At 40.6% G+C, this 25,805-nt stretch overlaps 1 protein-coding gene and 1 non-coding gene across 3 annotated transcripts in view; both read left to right on the forward strand.

Moving 5' to 3' along the window:
• The first annotated feature begins 3,960 nt into the window (after positions 1 to 3,960).
• trnam-cau lies at positions 3,961 to 4,033 on the forward strand. Its single transcript has one exon. It is a non-coding gene; the product is annotated as a tRNA-Met (tRNA).
• A 5,831-nt stretch (positions 4,034 to 9,864) lies between these two features.
• si:dkey-234i14.6 overlaps positions 9,865 to 25,805 on the forward strand; it is a 109,060-nt gene continuing 93,119 nt past the window's right edge. For both annotated transcript variants that reach the window (XM_043706558.1, XM_043706557.1), the window contains exon 1: positions 9,865 to 10,702. In XM_043706558.1, the coding sequence (XP_043562493.1) occupies positions 10,241 to 10,702 (462 nt within the window). In that variant the 5' untranslated portion in view covers positions 9,865 to 10,240. The remainder of the gene's footprint in view (positions 10,703 to 25,805) is intronic.

Raw genomic sequence — 25,805 nt, forward strand, 5'->3', positions numbered from 1 at the left:
GGAAATGAACCTTTCAGCTCAGCGAGCAAACCTACGTCCAGATGTTCATATGTTTAGGGCTGAGAAACCAATCTGGACAGAGGATTGGTTAAAATACAGAAAAACATGGAATCAGAGAAGTAGTACATGGATTATTTCCAGACTACCAGGCAGTTACTAGGAACAGCTCCTCAGTTTTATGAATCTATAGTTAATGGCTTCATAGAAGGGATTGAGTGTACCCTAACCAAGTTTGTTGTTGATGTAAGATTAATAAGAAAGCAAACTGTGAGAGAGCCCAAAGAGTGCAAAGTGATATAGAGAGGTTAACTGAGTGATCAAGTAGGTGACAGATAATATGGGGAAATGTAAGGTTATTTACGTTAGCAAGATAAATCAAAGAACAACATATTTTTGAAATAACGACTAACAATTAGAGTTTATGGCTTTTTGGGTTTCTGTGTGCATGACATACAGTAAGCTAACATGCAGTTATATTAAGCAAATTGCAAGGCAAATGGCATGTTTTCGTTTACTGGAAGTGTTTGTGGTGTACAAGAATAACAAAGTCTCTCTGCTGTAATACAGGACTTTGGTGAGCCCACAGCTACATACTGTGGAAAGTCTTGGGCTCCATACAGATATAAAATTAAGCTTCTCATAGAAGGGGTTAATTAGATTGATTCCTGGGATTAGAGGGTTATCCTCCAAGAAATTGAGAATAGGTTCATTAGGCTCACCAGAGTTTAGAAGACTGTGGGGACATCTTAATGAAACATAAAACATTTTTCTCAGAGGGATTGTCATGATAGATATTGGATAGTTGTTCACCATGGATGAAAAACTGGGAGCTGGAGATATAGTATCAAGTAAAAGATTGACCATTTATGACAAATATGGAGAGAAGTTTCTTCACTTTCTAATCTTGTATGTCTTAAAACTTCTGACATCAGAGGGCTCTGAATGCTCAGTTATTGGTGGTATTTTTAACTGCTATCAGTCAATTTTTGAATTCTGGGGGAGTTTGTGGGGAACAGTTGAGAAAATGGAATGGAAGTTGAACAGCAAAGGAGGATAGAGGGGTCATCTGACTCTCTGCTGCTGCCAGTTCTGATGTTTTTAATGTTCTCTTATGTGTGGCACTGGGTATCCTGTCAAAGGGAAAGTTTAAAGAAAGATTCGCAAATGTAAATTAGTCCAAATCCATATTCATTCTGTGCTTCATTGATTTGAGCTCAAAGCAAAAATTGAATTTATTTCATGGTATATTAAATAATCCATCACTGCATGGTACCTATCACAGAACCTTTCATAGCCATGCACTGAGGGGGATTCCTTCCATGGTCAAACATATCTTTAAAGGAGCCTCGAAATCTATTGATTGATTGATTTTGATTATTTGATTTATTCATGTATTGTCTTGTTTACCAAAGTACAGTGAAAAGTTTTCTTTACAAGCAGTCCAGGCAGATTATAGTAAGCAAGAATGTACAGATCAAACAGACTGAGGCAGAGATATAAGGGTTACATTGCTTATTGAGGCTAGAGAATCTTTTAATTAGTCTAATAATGGCTGGGAAGATGCTGGTCCTGAACATGCTGCTTCTGGTGCTCAGGCTTCTCTATCTTCTGCCTGATGGAAGAGGTTGTAGGAGATTACTACTGGGGTGCGATGAGCCTTTGATGATATTGGCGACCTTTCCATGGCAGCGAGCCATGTAGATGGAGTCTAAAAACATGGTGGACCCAACACTGCTTCAGCTGTGAACAAGCTGAGAAATATTGATCTGGAGACGGAATAAAATTCTGTAAAATTGATCACAGCCTCAATAACATTTATGCTTTTTACTGGATTTTAATTAAATCATAGACGTTTAAGGACTTATTGCCATCCAATCAACATATGAATAGTTTGGATGTCCCTGTAATTATAGACAGGCCCTCATGGACATTAAGAGACCTTATTGTTACCAACCCTAATATCTTTTTCTTTAACATGCTGTCAGTCCAAGAAGGCTGTAAATGTATTCATTAGATAGTTTGGTCCTCAGTTAAGCACTCACACAATTAAATCAATTATGTCAGTACCTGTAATGTAGGAAGTGTTAATTTGCCTGTAATTTTAACTCAATATTACTTCTTTTAATATCCTGCCCATCACTTCCCTGTTACCTTTTGTATTTGTTTGGTTATTTTTGTTATTACATGATTGTCACGTGTTCCTATGTTTTATACTTGATTGCTTAGTCAAGTCTGAATTTTATGATTTTTAAATGAGTTGCACTAATTCAGCCTTTAGGTCGCAAAGGTGTTTCTTGATTAAAGTGCCAATATTAAAACCAAACTATCGTTAATTTTATACCTTAGTCCCATTTACTATGTTATATTTGTATAGTTATTGTTGCTCTCAGTATGTTACCTGCTTCCACATTCAGATTTGTTTGCAGTGAAATCTTTACAGTCCTCAGCTCTGGGAAAGATATTGTGCTGGCTGTATGATTTATAGAGCTATTTTTGCCGAGAGACACTCCAGTGCAAGATGACGTGTATGTCTTTTCATCTATAACAAGGCTTAAATTAGTAATTGCGTCAAATCCACAGAAAAATCACAGGTTTACAGATCTGTGTTGCAGAAGTAAAGAGCTAGGTCTTCTGTGGTAGTCTGTGGCTAGAGGCCAGACATCTTACTCCAGTTTCACTAAAACAGATTATCAGGGCATTATCACTTTAATGGTTGTGGAAGCAATCTGTGCATGAGTTACCTGTCACTCTTCCTACATTACAACAGTAAATATACTTTACAAGAACTCCATTGGTTCTGATATGTTTCAGGATAATCGAAGTCATGAAAGCCACTGCAGAAATGCAAATTACATTCTTTCTATGCTGATAAGGAGAATGATTCAGCATTTTCAACCCTGGCCCTTCTATCGAGTTGTGTTTTCTTCAAAGTTATACTTCCAATAGTTACCTACACTTGTTTCTGTCTCGATAACTCTGGTTTCTTTTCACAATGCCCCCAAACATGGATTTTACATCAATCAGGAGTGTTTTCTCCGGTAAATGATGCAATGTACAAGAAGTTGAACCTTCAAAGTGGAATATAGAGTTTTGTATGGTCTAAGGCATGAGGATATAAATCATCGCTGAATTCACTAGATCAATCAATATCTGAGAGGCAGTCCTAGTAAAACTGACGGTTTCCACATGCTGTGCAGGTTAGTGCACAAATGGATAAGAATGGACATTTGGACTGTAAAATACTCTTTGTAGAAATGATGTTTAGATGGTTGCTTGAAATTACTTGGTCCATTATGACAAAGATCTCATTGCCCAGTTTATCTTAAAGGGGTTTGTGTTTCCATCTAAATTGTGAACAGAGATATCTTACATTTCCATGTTGAGGGCTCATGTTATTACATCTTACACTGATACCTTTTGAATTAAGATTGCAATAGCATTTTATGTGATAGCTTTTTGTTTTTTGCTTTCTCTGAACATTTTTTGGAACTTTACAGCTAGGGGAATGTCAATTGGCCTGATGTGACTGTGCTGCATCTTCACTACAATAATCAAAAATAACCCCCACTGGACTGTCCTCTCTGCATATTCTTCAAACTCATCACAGTCAAGGTTGGATGTCACATGACACCAAGTTATAGTCCAACAGGTTTATTTAAAATCACAAGCTTTCAGAGTGCTGACCTTTGTCAGGTGAAGACTTCATCTGACAAAGAGGCTCCGCTCTGAAAGCTTGTGATTTCAAATAAACCTGTTGGACTACAAGCTTGTGTTGTGAGACTTCTGAACTTGTCCATCTCAGTTCATAACCAGCACCTCATTGTCACAGTCACTTATGTGAGTTATGTCACTCTGTTATGGATAGCATCACTTACTTGTCACAATGCAAAAACTACAATATGGACAGTGTCATTCTCAATCATGAATGATGAGAATAACATCTTTCCAGATCTTCATAGTGGTCATGGTGGCCAAGTGGTAAGGCATTGGTCTCATAAACCAAAGAGCGTGGGTTTGATCCCCACCTGTGCCTAGTTGCATATTTGTTGGGGCAGCACGGTGGCTCAGTGGTTAGCACCACTGCCTCACAGCACCAGGACCCAGGTTCAATTCCCCCCTTGGGCAACTGACTGTGTGGAGTTTGCACATTCTCCCCATGTCTGCTTGGGTTTCCCCCGGGTGCTCCGGTTTCCTCCCACAGTCCAAAGATGTGCAGGTTAGGTGAATTGGCCATGCTAAACTGCCCGTAGTGTTCGGTGCAGGGGTAAATGTAGGGGAATGGGTCTAGGTGGGTTACTCTTTGGAGGGTCGGTGTGGATTTGTTGGGCCGAAGGGCCTGTTTCCACACTGTAGGGAATCTAATATAAAGCACAACATGTAACAGCTTCACAGTGAGACCAGTGTCCTCTTAATAGTCCATATTGACAGCAATAGGCTCTCAAAATCATTGCAGTAATAGTAGTTGTTATTTCAATCTTCATAATATGAGCAATTCAAGCTTTGCCAAGGAAAGTCCTTTTGCTTCCATCTTCCCATTGTTTTCTCTCACAATGGACTGTACCTTAAGATCTACATGGGTTCTGAAGAAGCTGCACTGGACCAAAAACATTCACTCTGTTTCTCTCTCCATAGATGCTGCCAAACATGCTGAGTTTTGCCAGCAATTTCTATTTTTGTTTCTGAATTCCAGCATCTGCAGTCCTTAGTTTCTTTTAACATTAAGATCTATAGTCGTAAGGATTCAGTGAGATGTTAATTCTGTTTACATTCATTAACATGAAAGATCAGTTCCATGATTCAAAATGATTGATACAATAAAAAGGTAAATAATGTATTGAACTACACATCGCAACACTGGCTTTTGAAAACAACACATGACAGTATTAATAAAAAAATCAAAATACTGCAGATTCCAAAAAGCTGAAACAAATAAATAAAGTGCTAGAAAAACTCAGCAGGTCTGGTAGCATCTGCGAAGAGAGAAATAGTGAATTTCTCGAAACCAGTGGCTTCCAGTATATATCTCTGGAATTGAAACATTAACTCTATCTCTCCGTCTACTTATACTCCGAACTTTAATCTCTTTTCATAAAATTCACGCTATAGCTGTTGACTCCCTTCGATTATCTGTTCCTTCCTCTTCCAAATTTTCTGAGTTATGCTTGAATCTGTCTTCCACAGATGCAAGGAGCCATTGGTATGGCATGGACTCAACTTGTGATGAATATTCGTATGCTATTCAACCATAGGAGGCCTCAGAAAGTCAAGGCTCTGTTTTACAGATTATGTCCACAGAAATGAACTTTTCAACTGGAGTCACTGGGTAGCAGTGGGACAGATAAAGCTTTGTCCAATTCTTCTTGATCTATTTTCCAAAGTGATGTCATTTTACTACTTGAGGATCATGTGACCTCAGACTCCAGTGAAAAGAGAACTACAATAACTCAGCACAATAAGATTAAGGATATAATTAAAGCTCAGGCAATTAAGATCAGTATGGATGAATAATCAGAATGTATCAGAGAAGTTTAAAAATGTTTAAGTTTTAAATTACTTTGTAAAAATGCTATTACTTTGGGTACGGATGGCTTTTGAGGAGAAAGTGAGGTCTGCAGATGCTGGAGATCAGAGCTGAAAATGTGTTGCTGGAAAAGCGCAGCAGGTCAGGCAGCATCATCCTGTTCCTACGGATGGGTTTTGTCAATGTCTCCATATTTCTTGGTGAAACTTCCACCCACCTATTGTAAACACACATTGTAATTAGCCTCTCTTTCCCACCACATGCACACCTCTCAGAATCATAGAGTCATAGAGAAGTACAGCACAGACACAGACCCTTCGATCCAACTCATCCATGCCGACCAGATATCCTAATCTAATCTAATCCCATTTGCCAGCACTTGGTCCATATGCCTCTAAACCCTTCCTGTTCATATGCCCATCCAGAAGCATTTAAATGCTGAATTGTACCAGCCTCCACCACTTCCTCTGGCAGCTCATTCCATTCACACAGCACCCTCTGCTCCTTAGGTCCCTTTTATATCTTTTCCTCTCACCCTAAACCTATGCCCTCCAGTCCTGGACTCCCCCACACCTGGGAAAAGACTTTGTCTATTTATCCTACCCATGTCTCTCATGATTTTGTAAACCTGTATTAGATCACCCCTCAGCTTCCACTGCTCCAGGGAAAACAGCCCTATCCTATTCAGCCTCTCCATATAGCTCAAATCCTCAAACACTGGCAACATCCTACTGAATCTTTTATGAACACTTTCAAGTTTTACAACATCCTTCCAATAGGTGGGAGACCAGAATTGCACACAGTATTCCAAAAGTGGCCTAACCAATGTCCTGTACACCGCAACATGACCTCTCAACTCCTATACTCAATCCTTGGACCAATAAAGGAAAGCATACCAAATGCCTTCTTCACTATCCTATCTACCTGTGACTCCACTTTCAAGGAACTATGAACCTGCACTCTAAGATCTCTTCTCAAACACTTCTTACACAACCTCCCTCTCAGCATCTCTTCTTCCAAGTGCCTCACTCCAACCACTCATTGAACAGGTCCTCATGGAAAGCTTCCTTTGTTTTGTTACTCACGGTCAGTATGCTATTATACTTTAAGAGATGTGCTCATGATATCATCACTATTCCATAGTATGTGACCGAAGGGCATAAGGGGCTCATTCTCATCTTACCCCAGGATGACTTGAATCATGCTGCTCTGTTGCAATCATACTGTTAATCAGAGCCAGCTCACTTGTGTCCCAATGAATGTAATGTCTGTATCTAATAGTGAACTGAAATAAATGTCTGTTGGATTTTTCAATACCACGATATCCCCACCAAACTTCTCACCTTACAGAAAATAGCATGAACATTGTCGCATCTGGTAAAATATCCTGCTGTATGCAAAATTACATCACTCTTTGTGTATCCTATCAATAGTCTCTCTTTGTAGCCTCTGTCCCCACTCACATACTCAGAGTGATCTAATTCATTTCATTATCCTGTTTCTTCTTTTCTAGGATTTATCTAATTTGTTATGGAATGTTCCTGCTCTTCCATTGCTCTCTGCTCTTTTGCTTTCTGTGCCATTGAGGAGTTGATGACCTCGTGGTAATATCACTGGTTTATTAACTCAGATACCCAGGGAATGCTTTGGGAACCAGGGCTTGAATCCTGCCGTGGCTGGATGTGGAATTTGAATTCAATTAAAGAAATCTGGAATTAAAAGTTTAATGATGACCATGAAACCGGTGTCGATTGTCAGTGAAAAAACATGTCTAGTTCACTAATGTCCTTGAGGGAAAGAAACTGCCATCCTTACCTGGTCTGGTCTACATGTGACTCCAGACCCACAGCAATGTGGTTGACTCTTAACTGTCCTCTGGGCAATTAGGAATGGGAAATAAATGCTGGCCTAGCTAATGATATCTGTGCCTTGTGAATGATTTAAAGAAAGTCACTTTGAACATACCTCTTTCTTGTCCCCCTGCCCCACTCTTACCATTTATCTGAAAGCAATATTGTCCTCCAGAGTCTTAGAATTAGCTTTATTGTCACGTGTATTCAAATGAGGTCAGTGAAAAGTTTACAAGTTGCCACTTAGAACACACACTTCAGGGAAAAGCATTAGAAAAATAAACAAATGAAAAGTTCACTATTACGGATAATAGAAATAAATTAGAAAAATAAAGGAATCAAGTAAATAAAATCAATGTCATCCATGAACCTCCTGTCAGTGAAGACAATTTCTCCTTGCCCATTTACTGAAATCCCTCATAATTTTCAACACATAATACACAATAAAAGCAACCATAAGTTTAAAAAAATCAGTATCGCTCATTTCAAATTGAATATATTTGTTTAATTTAGGATTGTGCAAAATTTCTTCCAATACTGTACATTAGGACTAATAATGCTTACAGAGAGCAAAACACTTCATGTTTCAAGTCAATCATATTTCTGAATGGATGAAAGATGATAGATCTGAAACATTAAGCCTTGTTTCTCTCACAGATGAAGTCAGACCAGCTAATTACTTTTAGCTTTTCAGTTTTTGTTTCAGGTCTTTACAAATGATGGAGTAATTTTTGAAATGTAGACACTATTGCCATGTAGGAAACAGCACCAATTTACATATTGAAAGCTCCCACATACAACACCATTAAAATGACCAAATCATCTGTTTTTAATATGTTGGTTGAAGGATAAATGTTGGTCAGGAAATTTTGATAAACTATCCTTCTCTTCACAAAAAAAATCTAATAGTCCTTTTTCAATGTCTTAAAAGGCAGCCAGGAGAAGATTCAGGGAGATTACCCTCAACAGTTTAACTTGTCAGTCTTGAGATAGCTTTGCAAGACAGAAAGTTAAACAATGGGATTGATCAGAGGGTGGTAAAAACAATGATTGCAGACGCTGGAAGCCAGATTCTGGATTAGTGGTGCTGGAAGAGCACAGCAGTTCAGGCAGCATCCGAGGAGCAGTAAAATCAATGTTTCGGGCAAAAGCCCTTTATCAGGAATACAAGCAGAGAGCCTGAAGGGTGGAGAGATAAGTGAGAGGAGGGTGGGGTGGGCCACATTGATGCCCTGGGGTTGAAGTGTTCCGAGGCGGAAGATGAGGCATTCTTCCTCCAGGCGAATGGTGGTGAGGGAGCGGCGGTGAAGGAGGCCCAAGACCTCCATGTCCTCGGCAGAGTGGGGGAGGGAGTTGAAATGTTGGGCCACAGGGCGGTGTGGTTGATTGGTGCGGGTGAAGGGCAAAGGCAGCAGATACATGGGAACACCACCACCAGCGATTTTCCCTCCAGGCCACTCATTCCCCAGAATGGGAAAACATGTCATCATCCCCTAAGTGCCAAACCTGGAACTTCCTCCACAACAGCTTTGGGGGTGGCTCTACACCCCAATGTAATGGTTCAAGAAGGCCATTCACCACCAGCGTCCTGATAGAAATGGGCTGTAAACGCTGCGCTGGCCATTGGCAGTCAAGTCTCATGAATGAATAGAAAAAAAAACACAATCTTGCAATTAAGTCAATTGTGTTTAAGGTGATCAAATTGCCAAACAGTTAGCTCCCTTAATCAATGAGGGGGGGGGGGGGGACAATGGGGTGAAAGTTCCTGGTGTCTGGGGTACACCCCTTGCTGCAAGTACTTTTAGTCAACCCTGTCAGGGGTGTTATTAGACGCCTCTGTAGCGAGCTGGGGGGTGGAAAGGATTTGAACACAAGGTCTACCGGCTCAGCCGTCGGGAAACCAACCTGTATTATAGGAGCTCTCCCTCCAATTCTATTCACACTTTCTCCTGAACAGTACACCAGGTAACCTGCGGCATAATTGCAATCCGTGTGGGATCACACAATATGACATTGTGTCAGGGGCTCCAACAGGAATCCACAAAACCTGCCGCACACGGCATCAGAGCGGCAGCATAAGAATTTGAGGAACATTTAGTTTATGTGTAAACAAACGCAGTGAAATCCCAATACAAACAAATCGGCATGACTTGGCAAACCAGCCTGATCTTTGGGCTGGACGCAGAATTGGAGTTTCCTCTCAGAAACGATTCGCCCGTTTCTGCATTTCTTGCTGACCCGGCTCGGCCGCAGAATTGCAACACCAGGGGTTTGTTCAAGTGGCGCAAATTGGAAGCGATTCGGATCCATTAAGAATCCCGAATGAATTTGGGGAGAAAGATCCACAAGAGAAACGTTTTTTTTAATTAAAAAAACCCCCTGGAATTAAAAAAAAAGAAACGTAAATTGCATCAGAGCTTTGCGATAAATGAAATGATGATTCGGTAGAAACACACAGACCAGGGGCGAACCGCGGGAGTTGTAATTAAAATTCCTCAATGGTCTGACTTCACGGTTTGACGTGGGGAAAGACGTGTTTGATTTGATTCTGCCAATCGATCGCTTGAAATTTGTTGAGAATTTGTGTTTCTTTTTTTCCTCTCTCTCTCTCTCTCTCTTTCCGTGCCTTGAGTTTGAATGTGTGGAAGCTGCCCATTGAAAGTTTTTTTTTGAGGGTTTGTACATGCGTCAGCTCGTGTTTGTGGCTGGAGTCTGCAGAGTTGACGTTTGTTGGCGAGAGTGAGAGTTTTAGACTGTCCCCTTCGTTTCGGGAGGCTGCTCAGGACCAGAGAGTGGCTATGGAGCGATGGGGGGAGAGAGCTTAGCCACGAATAGCCCGGGGGGATATTGGCAAATGACATGACCTGCCATGCGCTGGTTCAATGTAACCAAACCGGCGATGGAGGAATACCAGACCCTGGCGTATGACACAGCCTTGAGCACTTTAGTGGCGGTGCTGGTCTACGTGCTGCTCAAAGTGAGTGTCGACGGCTACCGGCAATGGAGAGCCCGGGTCAGGGTGCTGATTGTGGGCTCGGGTCCGGTGGGGCTGACCGCAGCTCTGATCGCCGCCCGCTCCGGGAAAGTGCAGCGCCTGGTACTGCTGGAGGAGCGCGGCCGGACCGCCCTCCTGGCCAGACCGCAGCAGATCGCCCTGGACCCCGGCAGCGTCCGCTTCCTGCTCGGGCTCGGCGTCGATTTTGACAACATGGAAGGGTGCTGGCACAACGAGCACTTCTTCACCAAGGTCGGCGTCTTCCAGGAATACCTGCTCAGCCTCCTGGAAAAGAAGAAGCAGGAGATGGACATCCAGATCCTGCTGGGGACCAAGGTGAGGGGCTACTTTACACCATCTTAGGGTGAGCGGTGACTTACTGCGCCGGAGCCAGTTTAATTATTTGGTTGGGGGTGAGTAAATGAGATCTTTACCTGTCAACAGAGTTGGTGTCTGCCCCATGTTCTATTACCAGCTGTTTCTGATACCCCCCCCAAAAAAAAACTTGCTTGCAGAATTCCCTCATTGAAGTTAAACAATGGCTTTTTTTTTAAAAAAGTGGGCTTCATAGTCACCAATAGGGAGCCAGATACTTTGGTGCTGGAAAAGCACAGCAGATCAGGCAGCATCAGAGGAGCAGAAAAATCGACATTAAACAATGGCTTTTTTTTTAAAAAAAGTGGGCTTCATAGTCACCAATAGGGAGCCAGATACTTTGAGTGGTGCTGGAAAAGCACAGCAGAGCAGGCAGCATCAGAGGAGCAGAAAAATCGACATTTCAGGCAAAAGACCTTCATCAGGATTCATTCCTGATGAAGGGCTTTTGCCCGAAACATCGATTTTCCTGCTCCTCGGATGCTGCCTGACCTATTGTGCTTTTCCACCACCACTCTAATCTCCAGTATCTGCAGTACCCACTTCTGCCTAACCAGACACTTTTGTTCTGTCCAAAGGCCCTACACTGTCGACCTCAAGGACTGCAATGGTCTGGGAAAGGGGCAACTAGGGGATAGGCAATAAATGACGTCTTAACCAATGACAACCACTGCCCATGAACGGGAAAACTAAATTATCTGACTTCTGCTCCCAGTTTTTATTGGTCTTGTTCAACATTGGTAACAGTAAATCACGTTCATTCTTTGGCTGCTGAATGCATTACGAGAAAGTGAGGACTGCAGATGTTGGAGACTCAGAGTTGATAAGGAGTGGCACTCCAAAAGTTAGTGCTTCCACACAAACCTGTTGGACTATAACCTGGAGTTGTGTGATCTTTAACTTTGATAAAGTGTGACGCTGGAAAAAGCACAGCAGGTCAGGCAGCACCTGAGGAGCAACAGAGTCGATGTTTAGGCAGGACCCTTCTCCAGGACTAACCTGTTGTGCTTTGTCCAGCATCATGCTTGTTCAACTCTGTTGAATGCTTTGTTTTAGGAAGACTGATTTTCACCACAAAAGCATGACTAACCCATTATCTTGTCTTGTTCATCAACACTAGCCCAATCATTGGATCATCTAAAATCTATTTTAAACCTGGAGCTGGTATAGGATCTGTATATAAAAGGAAAGTGGATTGCAAGATTTGAGCTATAAGGAGAGGCTGAACAGGCTGGGGCTGTTTTTGCTGGAGTGTCGGAGGCTGAGGGGTGACCTTATAGAGATTTACAAAATTAAGACTGGCATGGATAGAATAAATAGACAAAATCTTTTCCATGGGGTCGGGGAGTCCAGAACTAGAGGGCATAGGTTTAGGGTGAGAAGGGAAAGATATAAAAGAGATTTAGAGGCAACTTTTTCATACAGAGGGTGGTACGTGTATGGAATGAGCTGCCAGAGGATGTGGTAGAGGCTGGTACAATTGCAACATTTAAGAGACATTTGGATGGGTATATAAATAGGAAGGGTTTGGAAGGATTGGGGCCGGGTGCTGGCAGGTGGGACTAGATTGGGTTGGGATATCTGGATGGGTTGGACCGAAGGGTCTGTTTCCATGCTGTACATCTCTATGACTCGAAGTGATTTTACAGAATGGGAATTGCTTTTCCTGTTGTGTTTGAGCTGGGCTGTAAGACTAGCTTTCCTGTCTCCTGGTTCAAAAACCTAACTTGCCTTTGATGTGCAATGATAACTCTACTAGCATCTTCTGTTAGTAAACTTTGTAATCCACCTTTGTTGTAGTTAACCTTTTGAACAGTTAACTTTGACAATATTTGCATTTATCATGAGCAATTTGAACTAATCTCTGCTTCAGTGTCTCAGCCTGGAAGTTCTTTCTCCAGCTGTTACAGATAAGGGGTAGCAGTGAATTAGATTTATCATATAGTAGTAATCTTTTGACTGTAAACAGAGGTGTGTTTTAGTCTTTCTTTAAACTTATCACAGCTTATTCTCAACAGGGAATATTTCCTCCAAACACAACTCCTATTTCAAAATGACCCACAGCAAGTTGTTTAAAATTCAAATAGGATTTATTAATGTACTCTCAACCTCAGACAGTAATTTCAACATACATACAAGGGAGAAATGAAAATAAGTTACACTCAGGAATAACTTTAATCAGAGATATAAGCCTTTCTTTGCATGAATTCCAGTCCAATAAGTCAATGTCCAGTGATAGTTCTTGACTGATTATGCAGAATTTCTTTTTTACTTGTAGGAACTTTGATCCATTTGAAGAATATGCAGAGTGATTCTTTAGATTAGGAATTAGTTCCTTTTTCAGATCAATACAGAATTCTTCCCAGAAATCAGGTTTCAATAATGGTGATACTCAAGTCAGGCTTATACTGAGCCTATAGCTGCCTGCTTTTTCCTGTTCCAATGCTGAAAGCAGACTGACATGGCCTCAGAAAAGTAATTAATGCTATTTAAAGATCAGCCACATGACATGGCTCCAGAACCAGTCAGTACGGCTAGCTCGATTGTTTTGACGCAAGGCATCAAAACAGTTACATTATCAGTAGCTTCTAGCACCACTGTAGGCATAACAATGTTTTCTGACTCTTCCTTCTTCAGTTCAAGATTAAAGATGAAAAGTCTGTGCCCTCATTGTCTAGTTGTGCCTACATTGCCTCTGCAATTATAGCTGTGGAATTCTCCAAGAGTGAAAGGTTAGCTTTGAAGATTTCTAAAAATTGCTGAACCCTTCGTCCACTTTCACACTCTAAATCCAGCAAGACAGCGTTTTGAAAAAAAAATCCCTTTTTAATGTCTTGAAGGCATGACACAACATTCTGGGAATATGATTGGTAGTGGTTCATGAAGATATCTCAAGACCCTTTCTCAACGGCAAATCGAGATGGGCATCAAATGTTGGCCTTTCCAGCAACAGTCACATTCATGAACAAAACTATTGCTGATATACTTGCTACATGATTATAGCAAGCTTTTAGTAAATTGTGCATTGTTCCTGTATTATTGCTTATCATTAATTGAATTGCTCCAGAGAGTGGTATATTCATAATCAATGGGCCCTTACGAAGTAGAGAAAGCCAGGTGGGTAAAAGGGGGTGAAAAACGAAGAGTGGGGTTAGAAATACAAAATAATGCAGAACATTTTGAGAAAATAAAGTGGGCTTAGTGTGTTAGCTGTTCGCAGGGAAGTAACCCAGTGATTTGTGATGAGAAAGAGACCGAGTTAAGTCCTCTGTACATTGCTGGACAATTTGCAAAGAGGGGAGCTATTTGTCCGATTTTCCCCAAGAATTTAAAGATATTCTTGCAATTATGGATTCGACATGCATTAGGCTTATTGCAATGTGAGAACCCTTTTTAATTAAATTTAAGTTTTCACAAGTCATTCAACCATCTCAGCCTAGATAAACAATGTTAGTATTATGAAAGCAAAGGATTATGGACGCTGGGATAAAAACAAAGTGTGGTATAACCATGATCTCTATGGGGAAAGAAACAATGTTAACATTGAGTCTTATTTGACTTTTTTGGAATTTGAACAGGGCTGAAAAATGATGTCTTTTTAACGTTATTTGTGAAGGAGGGGTTGAGCGAGTGAACAGATGGTAAGATTCCAGAGCAAAAGATGAAGGCAGTGATGATGGTTGTAGAGAAGGACATGATTGGAGAATAGGTACAAACAGCAAAAGGTAGACCCACTCTGAGAGCAAGCCATTGTGAACAAGACATGGATGTGGGAGAGAAGGCATAATAAATGGAGCACTGAGTTCATGGTCTGAAATGTTTTTAATGCCTTTATTGTAACAAAACATTTGAAGGCACTTCAATGTTTTATAAAGCAAAATGTGATATTGATCTACATTGAGCAGTTTGAAGAGATTTTGAGGAATGGCTGAAGGAAGAAAGATGGGTGCAGACATGCAGTGAAGACATTTCCAGAGTTTGGGATTTGGACAGCTGTGTACAGCAGCCAGAGTTTGAACGATTCAAATCGGTGATGTTCAAAACATCGGATATATGAGCAATTCAAATCTAAGGTTTGGAAGCTGGAAGGGGTGAGGCTGTGATGAGATTTCAAAAATGTGAATGAGAATTTTAAAATTATAAGGGGCCAAAATTATCATTCCTGAACACTTCAGATTAATGAAATATCTAATTTTCTATCTTTCGCTTTCCATTATTTCATCAGTTTGTTGTTCATTGTGTCCATTTACTATCCATTAATCCTGCTACTTTTCTTCTTTAAACTCAGATTAGTTCAGGAGAGAGCCTGTTGCTTTGAACATTCACCAAGGTCCCAGAAGTCTTATTGAACTCACTGTGCCATTATCAGGTCAAAGTTAAAATTCATACAACACCAGGTTAGAGTCCAACAGATTTAACTGGAAGCGCTAGCTTTCAGAGCGCTGCTCCCTCATCAGGTGGTTGTGATCAGGAGCAGTGGTCCAAAAGTTAATGCTTCCAATTAAACCTCTTGGACTGTAACCTAGTGTAATGTGATTTTTAACGTTTGTGTACACCAGTCCAACATCGGCGTCTCCAAATCATTATCAGGTCACTTACTCAAAGTATGAAGAAAAAAAACCTAACAAAATTGACATGCCGTGAAATGTTCAGTGGGTCAGTTTAAAGTTTCATATGAGTTTTGACTTATCATTTTGATCTAGAATCTTGCCTGTGCCCTGCACTTTTCCAGTATTTTGTTTGGGTAACAGTGAGGCTTGCAATTTATGGATATTGAGTGTCCATTTATGGTGAGTATGATAAATTGGCACTTTTCATGTAACCAGTGCTATTCCTTTAATGTTCTAAACATTCTCAGAACATATTGTTTCTCAGTAGCTTGGATGTGGCTCCAATTAATTTTACAAGAAGCCTCCAGGAAGGATGTTGTATTGATATAGTGCCTTTTACATTCTCCATTTGAAATGATTTGTAGAGTTAACTGTCTTTGTTAGCAAGATTTGACATTCAGTGAATGGGATGAAAGGTTAAGTATTTATTTTGTTCACTTGAGTAAGTGAGTGTTGAGCTAAGATGTGTTTTGCTCTTCCAGTTTGACTTTTCTGATCTAATCCTGGCTTAACAATCTCATTTTAAGTGTAACGTCTCTGACAATTCAGCAGTACATCAAAATGAATCAGCTTGGATTATATAATTGAGTGTTGGGAGTTGGCTTTCTACCCACCATCTACTAAATCAGAGGCACATTCTACTATTGAATCAAGGCTGACGCTTGATACAAATGCTGCTGCATTCACTTCCCCTGAGTTTTCTGTAGAAGTGTCCTGCAAGCATCTTTGTTTTGTACCTTCCCTCTCTTCTATTAGATAAGATGTTGAAGAATAGCTGTGTTTATGCCCTTAAATGGACAAAACTCCAAGCACTAACTGAAGAGGGAAAGAGGTGCTCATTTAGTTTTCTGTTTAACAGTACTCCTCTTCTTTCTTAAAAAGAAAACTGGTCCTTTGTGCCATTGTTGCTCACATTGCCTCCTACATTTTCCCTACCTTTTATAATTATGACTACATTTTTGTGTGTATTTATGTGCATGTAACAAGCAGTCCCTGGGTTACAAACTGGTTCCGTTCTGGAGTCCAGTCATACGTCATTTGCAAAACGGAATGGAAGTCAACACTGTACAATGTAAAATAAGTAAGGATGAACAAATGTTTGCATATCAGATCCTTAAAATTAATGTGGAATCTCATTCGTAAGTTGGATGTCTATGAATTGGCCGCCTAGTGTACGGAATGTTTATTTCAAAATATATCATTGACTAATGTATTCAAATATCCTGCATTCTTTTTCATTTTCTTTTCAGAATTTTGTAAGAATGCTACTCCTCTTATTGCTTCTGGTCTTCCCCTCTTCTTAAAATTAGAATTGCAAAAGGAGCTTGTGGATGTAGTGTTATTTAACTATTAAGTCACTACCTCTCCTTGCTGGTGTTCCCCATTGTTGATCTCTCGTTCTCAAAATAAAGTTGCCTTTGCTAAAGTAAATTACCCTGAATATGTTTTCCCAAGCAACACTGCTGGAATATTAAGCTGTAACCATGCTTTTTTTTCCTCGGAAGGTAATTGGTTAATAGGAATGGTAGCATTTCCCTGAATAAGTAGTTAATTCATTGTTCAGGGTCTGGAGGTGGAGAAAGTCATGGTTATTTTACACTGGCCAACAATTTTGTGTACAGTGCAAATAACCAGTTCAGGTTTACACAGTGTCTGTGGACTCTCTTCCTGCAGGGTTTAAATCAATTGTGGTTAATCTTCTATATACTACAACATGGTTACCTGGCGCCCTCACTTTAATATGATCAACATATTTGCCTCAACTTTCATCTGTGGCTCAGTTGGTAACCAGCACAGAATCAGAAATTTGTGTTAAATGGGACTTGAGCAAAATGCTTACATTGAAGGAGGTTGGTATGGTGGCTCAATGGTTAGCATTGCTGCCTCACTGTGTCAGGGACCTGGGTTCAACTCCACCCTTGGGCAACTGTCTGTGTTGAGTTTATACGTTCTCCTCGTGCCTGTGTGGGTTTCCTCCGGATGTTCTGGTTTCCTCCCACAAGTGTGCAGGTTAGGTGCAGGTTAGGTGGAATGGCAAGGCTAAATTGCCCTATAGTATCCAGGGCTGTGTAGGCTAGGTGGATTAGCCATGGAAAATGTGGGGTTACAGGAATTAGGTAGAGGTATGCGTGTAGGTGGGATGCTGTTTTGAGGGCCAGTGTTGACTCAATGGGCTGAATGACCTGATTTTAGGGATTCTGATGCCTGCATTGTCAGAGGTACTTTCTTTAAGAAGAGATATTAAACTGAGACTCTGGTTGCATTCTGAGTTTAAAAGGTGTAATGGCACTTTTCAAAAAAAAAGTATCAAAGATGTATCCCAGGTATTCAGGTAAATAGTTTTCTCTCAACCAACATCATGAAAACAGATAACCTGATCTTTGGCACATTACAACTTGTGAAATATTGCTTTGCGCAAGTTAACTGATGTTTCCTGCATTACAACAGCAAATATATTTCGAAAGAAACTTAATTAGCAGTGATGTACTTCAGTGGGATGTGCAAACTAAATGGATTCTACAAACTTGTCAGTCCCCTTCATCCATTTTCTTCTACTCCTCCCCTGAACTAAGGGAATCTGGATAGTCTCTTTGACGTTTGCAATTTCCTGTCTGCCTGCACCACCATTCAGTAGATTCATTTATGATCAGGTGTATCCCAGAACATTGCAGGAAGCTAGAGAAGAGATTGCAGGGCACTTAGCAGAGATATTTGTATCATTAGCCATGAATGAGGTGCCAGAGGACTGGAGGGTGGCTAAAGTTATGTTTAATAAGGCTGCAAGGAAAAGCCAGAGAACTATAAACTGGTGAGCCTGATGTCCAGTGGTAGGTAAATTGTTGGAGGGGAATCTGAGAGACAGGATCTGCAAACATTTGGAAAGGCAAGAACTGATTAGGGATAATCAGCAAGGCTTTGTGCATGGGAAATCATGTCTCTCAAATTTGATTGTTTTTGAAGATGTGACTATGAAGGCAGAGAGGCAGACATTGTCTACATGGACTTTAGCAAGGCCTTTGACAAGTTCCAATATGGTAGACTGGTTTGTAAATTTATGTCACATGGCATCCTGGATAGGTTAGCCAATTGGATACAAAATTGGCTTGTTGGTAAAAGTCAGAAGGTGGTGGTAGAGGGTTTTTATTCTGACTGGAGGCCTTTGACCAGCAGTGTGCCGCAAGTAGTTCTGGGTCAACTGTTTGTCACTTATCAATGATTTGGATGAGAATGTAGTAAGTATAGTTGGTAAGCTTATGGATGACACCAAAATTGGTGGTATAGTGGACAATGAAGTTTATCTCTGAATACAAGGAGATCTTGATCAGATGGCCTAAAGGGTCGAGGAGTGGCAAATGGAGCTCAATTTCGATAAATGCAAGGTGGTGCCATTTGGTAAGGCAAATCAGGACAAGTTTTAAACAGTTAACGGTAGAGTCCTGAGAAATGTTGCCGAACGAAGACCTTGGGGTGCAGCTGCATAGTTCCTTTGAAAGTGAGGCCACAGATAGACAGGATGGTGAAGGAGGTGTTTGGTACACTAGCCTTCCTTGGTCAGAGCATTGAGTATAGGAGTTAGGACACTGCATTGCAGTTGTACAGGATATTTGTCAGGCCACTTTTAGAATACTACATACAATTCTGATTACTCTAGGAAGGGCATTGTTAAACTAGAAAGGTACAGAAAAAGTACGCAAGGTATTACTGAGACTGGATGGTTTGATTTATAAGGATAGGCTGGGACTTTCTTTCCTTGGAGTGTGGGAAACTGAGGGGTGACTTTATAGAGGTTTTATAAAATCATGAGGGGCACAGATAAGGTGAATAGCCAAGGCCTTTACTCCAGAATAGAGTAGTCCATAACTAGAGGGCATAGTTTTTAAAGTGAGAGGGGAAAAGATATAAAAGGGACCTAAGAGGCAACTTTTTCACATACAGGATGATGCGTGTATGGAATGAACTGCCAGAGGAAATGGTAGAGGTGTGTACAACTACAATATTCCAAAGACATTTGGACAGGTATATGCGTAGGATAGGTTGACAGGGTATGGGTGAAATGGAGACAAATGGGATTAGTTCAGTTATGGGAAATCTGATTGGCATTGATGAGTTGGCAGATTTGGCACTCCTCACGGTCACTTTCATATCTTCTGACAGAAGAAATTCATCTTCATCTCAGTCTTAAATGGGTACCCCTTTTTTCTGAACTATGCCGTCTGGTCCTAGACTCTCCCATGTGGGGAAGCATCCTCTGTCAAGCCCTCAAGATTCCCATCTGTTTCAATGAGATCAACTCCCATTATTCTAAACTCCAGTGAGTAGAGGCCAAACCTGTTTAGACTTCCATCCTGTCTTGATTTTGTGCAGTTACTTAGCTCCAAATTCAACTCATGTCACCAGATCATGTCCTAAGGGTTGACTACTTTGAGACTGCAAGGCATTAAAACGTTTTATTGATGCAGCAATAGTAGCCTTTGAGATAACAGTCAAGGTATGTTGTTGGAGTAGTTATTGCGTATCCTGAAAGTAGCTAGTGCTGAAACTTTTATTTGTTTTGTTTTTGGGCATCGCTGAATGACCAGCATTTATTACTTGTCCCCAGTTGCCCTTGAGAAAGTGGTGGTGAACTGCGACAATCCACCTGCTGTGGATTGATGCACAATGTCCATTTAGGAGGAATTCCAGGATTTTGACCCAGTGACAGTGAAGGAACAACAATATATTTCCAAGTCAGGATGATGAGTGGCTTGGAGGCGAACTTGAAGATGCTGGTGTTTCAATGTATCTGCTGCCCTTGTCTTTCCAGATGGAAGTGGGCATAGGTTTGGAAGGTGCTATCTAGGGATCTTTGCATTTGTGCAGTGCATCTTTCAGATTTTGTTGAGCATCAGTAATGCAGGGAGTGGATGCTTGTGGATGAGGTGCTAATCAAGTGGGCTGCTTTGTCCTGAATGGTGTCAAGCTTCTTGAGTGTTGTTGAAGCTGCCCCCCTCCAGGCAAGTGGGGAATTGATAATAAGGGATTCAGTGATGGTAACACCAATGAATTTCAAGTGGTGATAGTTAGGTTGTGTCTTATTGGTGCTGTAATAGCCTGGCATTTGTGTGGCACAAATGTTACTTGTCAGCCCAAGCCTGGATGTTGTCCAGATCTTGCTGCATTTGGACATGGACTATTTAAATCTGAGGAGTCACAAATGGTGCTGAATAGTGTGCAATCATTGGCAGAATCCTCTTTTTTTGACCGTATGATGAAAGGAAGGTCATTTGATGAAGCAACTGAAGATGGTTGGGCCTACGAACCTACCCTGAGGAACTGCTGAGATGACTGACCTCCAACAACCACTACCATTTTCCTGTGTGCCAGGTATGAGTCCTGTCAGTGGAGAGTTTGCCCCCGATACCCATTGATACATGTTTTTGTTAGGGCTGCTTCACTTGGGTGAATGCAGCCTTGATGTCAAGGGCTGTTACGCTCACCTCCCCTCTGGAATTCAGCTTTTTGTCCATGTTTGAACCAAGGCTATAATGAGGTCAGGGGCTGAGTGGCCTTGGTGGAATTCAAGCTGGGCGTCACTGAGCAGGTGCTGCTTGATAGCCCTGTTGATGACACCTTCTATCACTTTACTGATGATTGAGAGTTGACAGATGGGGTGGTAATTGGCTGGGTTGGATTTAACTTGCTTTTTGTATACAAGACATACCTGGGCAAATCTTCTGGGTGACATAATTGATGAAAATGTATTTTATTCCTCAAATGAGACACATCCAAGAGTATGTTCCATCCTCATTAACTTGACTGAAGCACCAGAGCCTTATATGTTGCATTTATGGATCAAAGTTTACAAAAATAAAAGTTCCTGAGATAATTTAGGTGAAACTAGCACCTGCCCATCTGAGGGGGAAGAGGAGTCGATTGTATGGTCAAGTCCTACTGAACAATTATATTTTATTCCAATAGAAATCTGTGCTCTGACCCAGCATACATATTTTCAGAAGATTTTGTGTTTTTTTTTTTCCAGAGCTATTTTTACCCAAAAGATCAGCCCTGAGAGGTCATCCATCACTGTCCATTCAGCCCTGAGAGGTCCATTCATCACTGGATTTAAACCATTGCTCATAGCACAAAACTTGAATATTGCTGAAAAGATACAAGTTGAAAAATCATTTAGCCTTGGAGAATGCCTTTAAATGCTGGTCTCTGGCTTCAAGGTTGTTAAGGGATGATAGGGGTCATCTGTTTAGAAGAGGTGGTTAGTCTTAGATTTCCAAGAATGAAAAGGATAAAGGATTATTTGTATGGGGAAACATGTATTTGAGTATAGTTTTCTGATACTCAAACTGAGGGAAGTGAGCAGACTGATAGTCAGTGTAATGTTATAGGTAGTGCTTGAGACTGACCCCATTTGGCTGGAATAAATAAACTTCTGAATGAGAAAACATTGGGCACAAGGACCTGCTTCACAATAACACTCAATAGTGGAGCCCCCCAAGGATGTGTCCTCAGCCCCTGACTGTATTCCCTCTACGCCCAATGACTTGCCACATTCCAAACTAATGCCATTTGTAAGTTCACTGATGACACCATCCTAGTGGGACAGATACCTAAAAGTAAAATACAGAAGGGAGAGAGAGGGCTTGGTGACTTGGTGCAATGAGAACAACCTCTCTTTCAATGTTGGCAAAACTAAAGTACTGATTATCGACTTAAGAAAGAAAGGGCGAGAACAAGCCACCCCCCACCCACCCATTTACATCAATGGAGCAGAAGTTGCGAGAGTGGAGAGTATCAAATTCCTCGGAGTGACAGTATATGACAATCTGTCCTGGACTTCCCACACAGATGTGATGGTTAAGAAGGCACAACAATGCCTCCTTTTCCTTGGGCAGCTCAGGAAATTTGGCATGTCCATGTCCTCACCAATGTCTGCAGATGCACCATGGAGAGCATACTGTCCAGGTGCATAACTGGTACGGCAACTGCTGTGCCCAGGACGGTAAGAAACTACAGAAGGTTTTGTGCACAGCCCAGACCATCACAGAAGCCAACCTTCCATCCATGGACTCCACTTACACGGCTCACTGCCACGGCAAAGCTGCCAACATTGTCAAAGATCCATTGCACACGGTCATGATCTCCTACAATCTCTTTTGTGAGGCAGAAGATGCAGAAGCCTGAACACCTGCACCAGGAGGTTCAGGAACAGCTTCTTTCCAGCTGTTATTAAACTGAATGGATTCTCTTACCTCAAATAATACTGATTTTACTAACACTGCTGTCACCTAATGCACTCCCTGTGCAATGTAACCTGTCTGCCTCTCTGTTTGAGCTGTACATTCTTTCTTACTATGATCTGCCTGTACTGCTTATGAACAAAGCTTTTCACTGCACTTTGGTACATGTGACAATGAATCAATCTATCAAACATAAAGTTATTTTCTTTTTAAAAAAAACCAAATTGCTTTGCATTAATTCTCCTGAAACCAATTGTACCAGTAATGTTTCCATAACCTTAGTTCAACCTACCATTATTTCAGATGATATCTGCACTGCTGTCTGTCGTGCATCTCTCCCATGTGTTAGCATTACTCTCTCTCTGCAATAGAAAACCTGAAAGCCTATCTACAATTATCATCAATTTATGAAAGCTCTGAGGTCAGCACATCCATTGTTCTTGATTGAGTGATATTTACTGGTCATGACCAGTGAGTATAATTTTCTAGTTCTGACCGATGGGTTATCAATGATCTTTTATCATTTCACATTTGTGGAGTTTGTGGCTGATACCCCTAAGTTTCTTTTCTCGACATTGAAGGAATAGTTTTCTTTTCATCTAGTGAAGTAAACTGTGTTCCCTAAGTTTATGATATTAAATGGAATGATGCACACTCCTTTGGTAATCTGGTAGAATGAGATAGAAGTACAGGAAATAAAGTTTCACATCCCTAATTGCTGGAACATATTCCTGTGTATTATAACTGCTAACGAGAAGGAATGTTCCCTAGTAGTTGTCACGTTATTCTATTTACGAACTTTGATTTTTGTTTTTTCTGAATGCCTTTTCTTTTATCACTTGAGTCTTACCATTCTGGAATTTACAAGTTTCCACTTAATTGTTAAGAAGGAAGTAAACCTGGATAATAATCAGGGGCTTTCTGTAATTATGAATCTGAACAAGGTCCCAATAAGCTTTGGTCTTGTAAATGTTTGTGTGGTAATGCCATTTTATTTATAAGGGAGGATGCAATTGGATTCTGAGAGACTGCTCTCTTTAGTTGACAGGGACTGCATGAGCAACAATATCCCCTTTTAAAATATGATGCATGGTATTTTTTTCCCAATTCATTTTAGCTTTTCATGTTTCTGTACGTGGCCACATACACACATGCAGAATTTAACATAACAAGCCATGCGCTGTACTTTCCAGACTGCTGCACCATTGTGTAGTGCAGCAAGAATTTCGATGAGCAGTAAAGACTGCGTTTGTGGCTTTGTTTTAATATGCTCAATGGGGGATTTTCAATGCACATATTTATACCTCGAAGTGTGAACACAAGAGTGAAATTCTGCAGCCCCCAGACTGCCATTTTCCCCTCTAATATTTTAAGTAGAAAATCAGAGTCTGAGGTTGCACTGCTTCTTAATACACCTCTGTTTTGTCAGGAGTATTGAATTGGAAAATATCCTTCTACTATTACCATGTATCTTGTACAATGTCTTGACTTACATTTGAGTCATAAACACAGTGAAAATCCTTTCTGAGTTCCAAAATGTACTTCACAACAATCTGTTGTATTGTTAGTTAATTTATGAAAGGGTAGAAACTAAATGATGGTGATTGTAAAGACTGTTTGAATGTGAATATGGTAGTAATTAGCTTCATTCAGTGTCCCTTTACTTGTTCAGACAAATTGCCAAAAAGATTCTGTGAATGAGCTTCATTTTGGTTATCCTGAATCTAAATGGACTTACCATTTATCTTGAATGACAATCGGCTAAGATCTAATTTTCACAAAATGATTGAATCTGATGGCGTGGGGGAGCAGAATTAAGATGACACACAAATTTAATTGGTTGTTTGTGTTTATGGTAACATTAGTTCATCTCCATCACAGTCTGGAGTTTATTAACTGTGGTAATCTGATTATACTATTGACATTCTCCAGTTAAATAAAATAATTAAACTATCTAGTTTGAATTTTATTTCTTCTTTCCACTCCCTTTTTTTTAGTATCGGAGTAGGGTTTTTTTTTATTTGAAGTGGTTTACCTGCCAAGACTGTTAACAGGCTATTGGGTTCCTCTGAGAATTGTAGTTGATTTGTGATCCTGTGCTGAACGGGCGTGTCCGTATGTGGCTGGACAGTAGGCAGAAGCAGCAGTAAAACTTTTTTTTTTCTTTTTCACCTACCGGTCTATTTATTCTGAATTTAGAAACGTCCCCAGAAGAGGGGGCATATTTTTTCACGTGAGGAGGAAGATAGATATAAAAGACATGAGGAGCAAACTTTTTCAGAGGGTGGTTTGTGTGTGGAATGAACTTCCTGAGGAAATGGTGGATGAGGGCACAGTTACAATGTTTAAAAGGTTTTGAGGGATATGGGCCAGGAGCAGGCAGGTGGGCCTACTTTAGTTTGGGATTATGTTCAGCATGGACTGGTTGGACCAAAGGGTCTGTTTCCGTGTTGTATGACTCAGTGATTCTGGTAACACCATTGATTTTAAAATAAAACTGCTTTATTATAATATGAGAATTCTTGCTCAGAATGGAGAGGATTGAGTAATTCTTTAGTCAGTCTTCAAGACTGTGTTTTTGGACATGATTGATTCTAGCTGCCTAATTTATGTAAGCAAGTCCAATGAACTGGAGACATGGCAGGCTACGTCATAACTACATTAACTACCTTCAGCAATAATGGTGCTGTATCTTTTGAATTTCAGATATTTTATTGTAATTGCTGTTCATTCTTTACTCTTGTCTTCTGTTTAATCGGTTTCAATTTGAAGTTTTTAAGTAAGCTTTGCGAGTAAGTAGCCTGAAGCTGGGACTGTTTGAATGTGCACTAATACATGCATTTGGTTTCAACACTGACCATATCTAGTTATGTACTTGTGATGGCTTGATAGTTCAGATCTTTGCAGGAGAGGAAATTTGAAGAGTTGGCTGTGGATGACCAATTTAGCACTAGACCTAAGCAGAAGTCTCACTCGCTTTGGTTAGGACATTGATTTTATGGAACTCTTAGAGCCTTTAACATTCGATTAACTGCTCATCACACACAGGATTTGAAATTGATATTCCCCTCAGCCCATCATTGGAAACCCAGTTACATCTTTTTTCAGAAGACTATTTTTCCAAATAATCAAGACATGAATGAAATGAGATCACAAGTTAAATATTCTTATTGCAACAAACTGCAATCCTACATTATGTAACAGGCAACTACCCCCATCAAG

Source organism: Chiloscyllium plagiosum, chromosome 17, assembly GCF_004010195.1.
Source record: "Chiloscyllium plagiosum isolate BGI_BamShark_2017 chromosome 17, ASM401019v2, whole genome shotgun sequence".
Lineage (NCBI taxonomy): Eukaryota > Metazoa > Chordata > Chondrichthyes > Orectolobiformes > Hemiscylliidae > Chiloscyllium > Chiloscyllium plagiosum.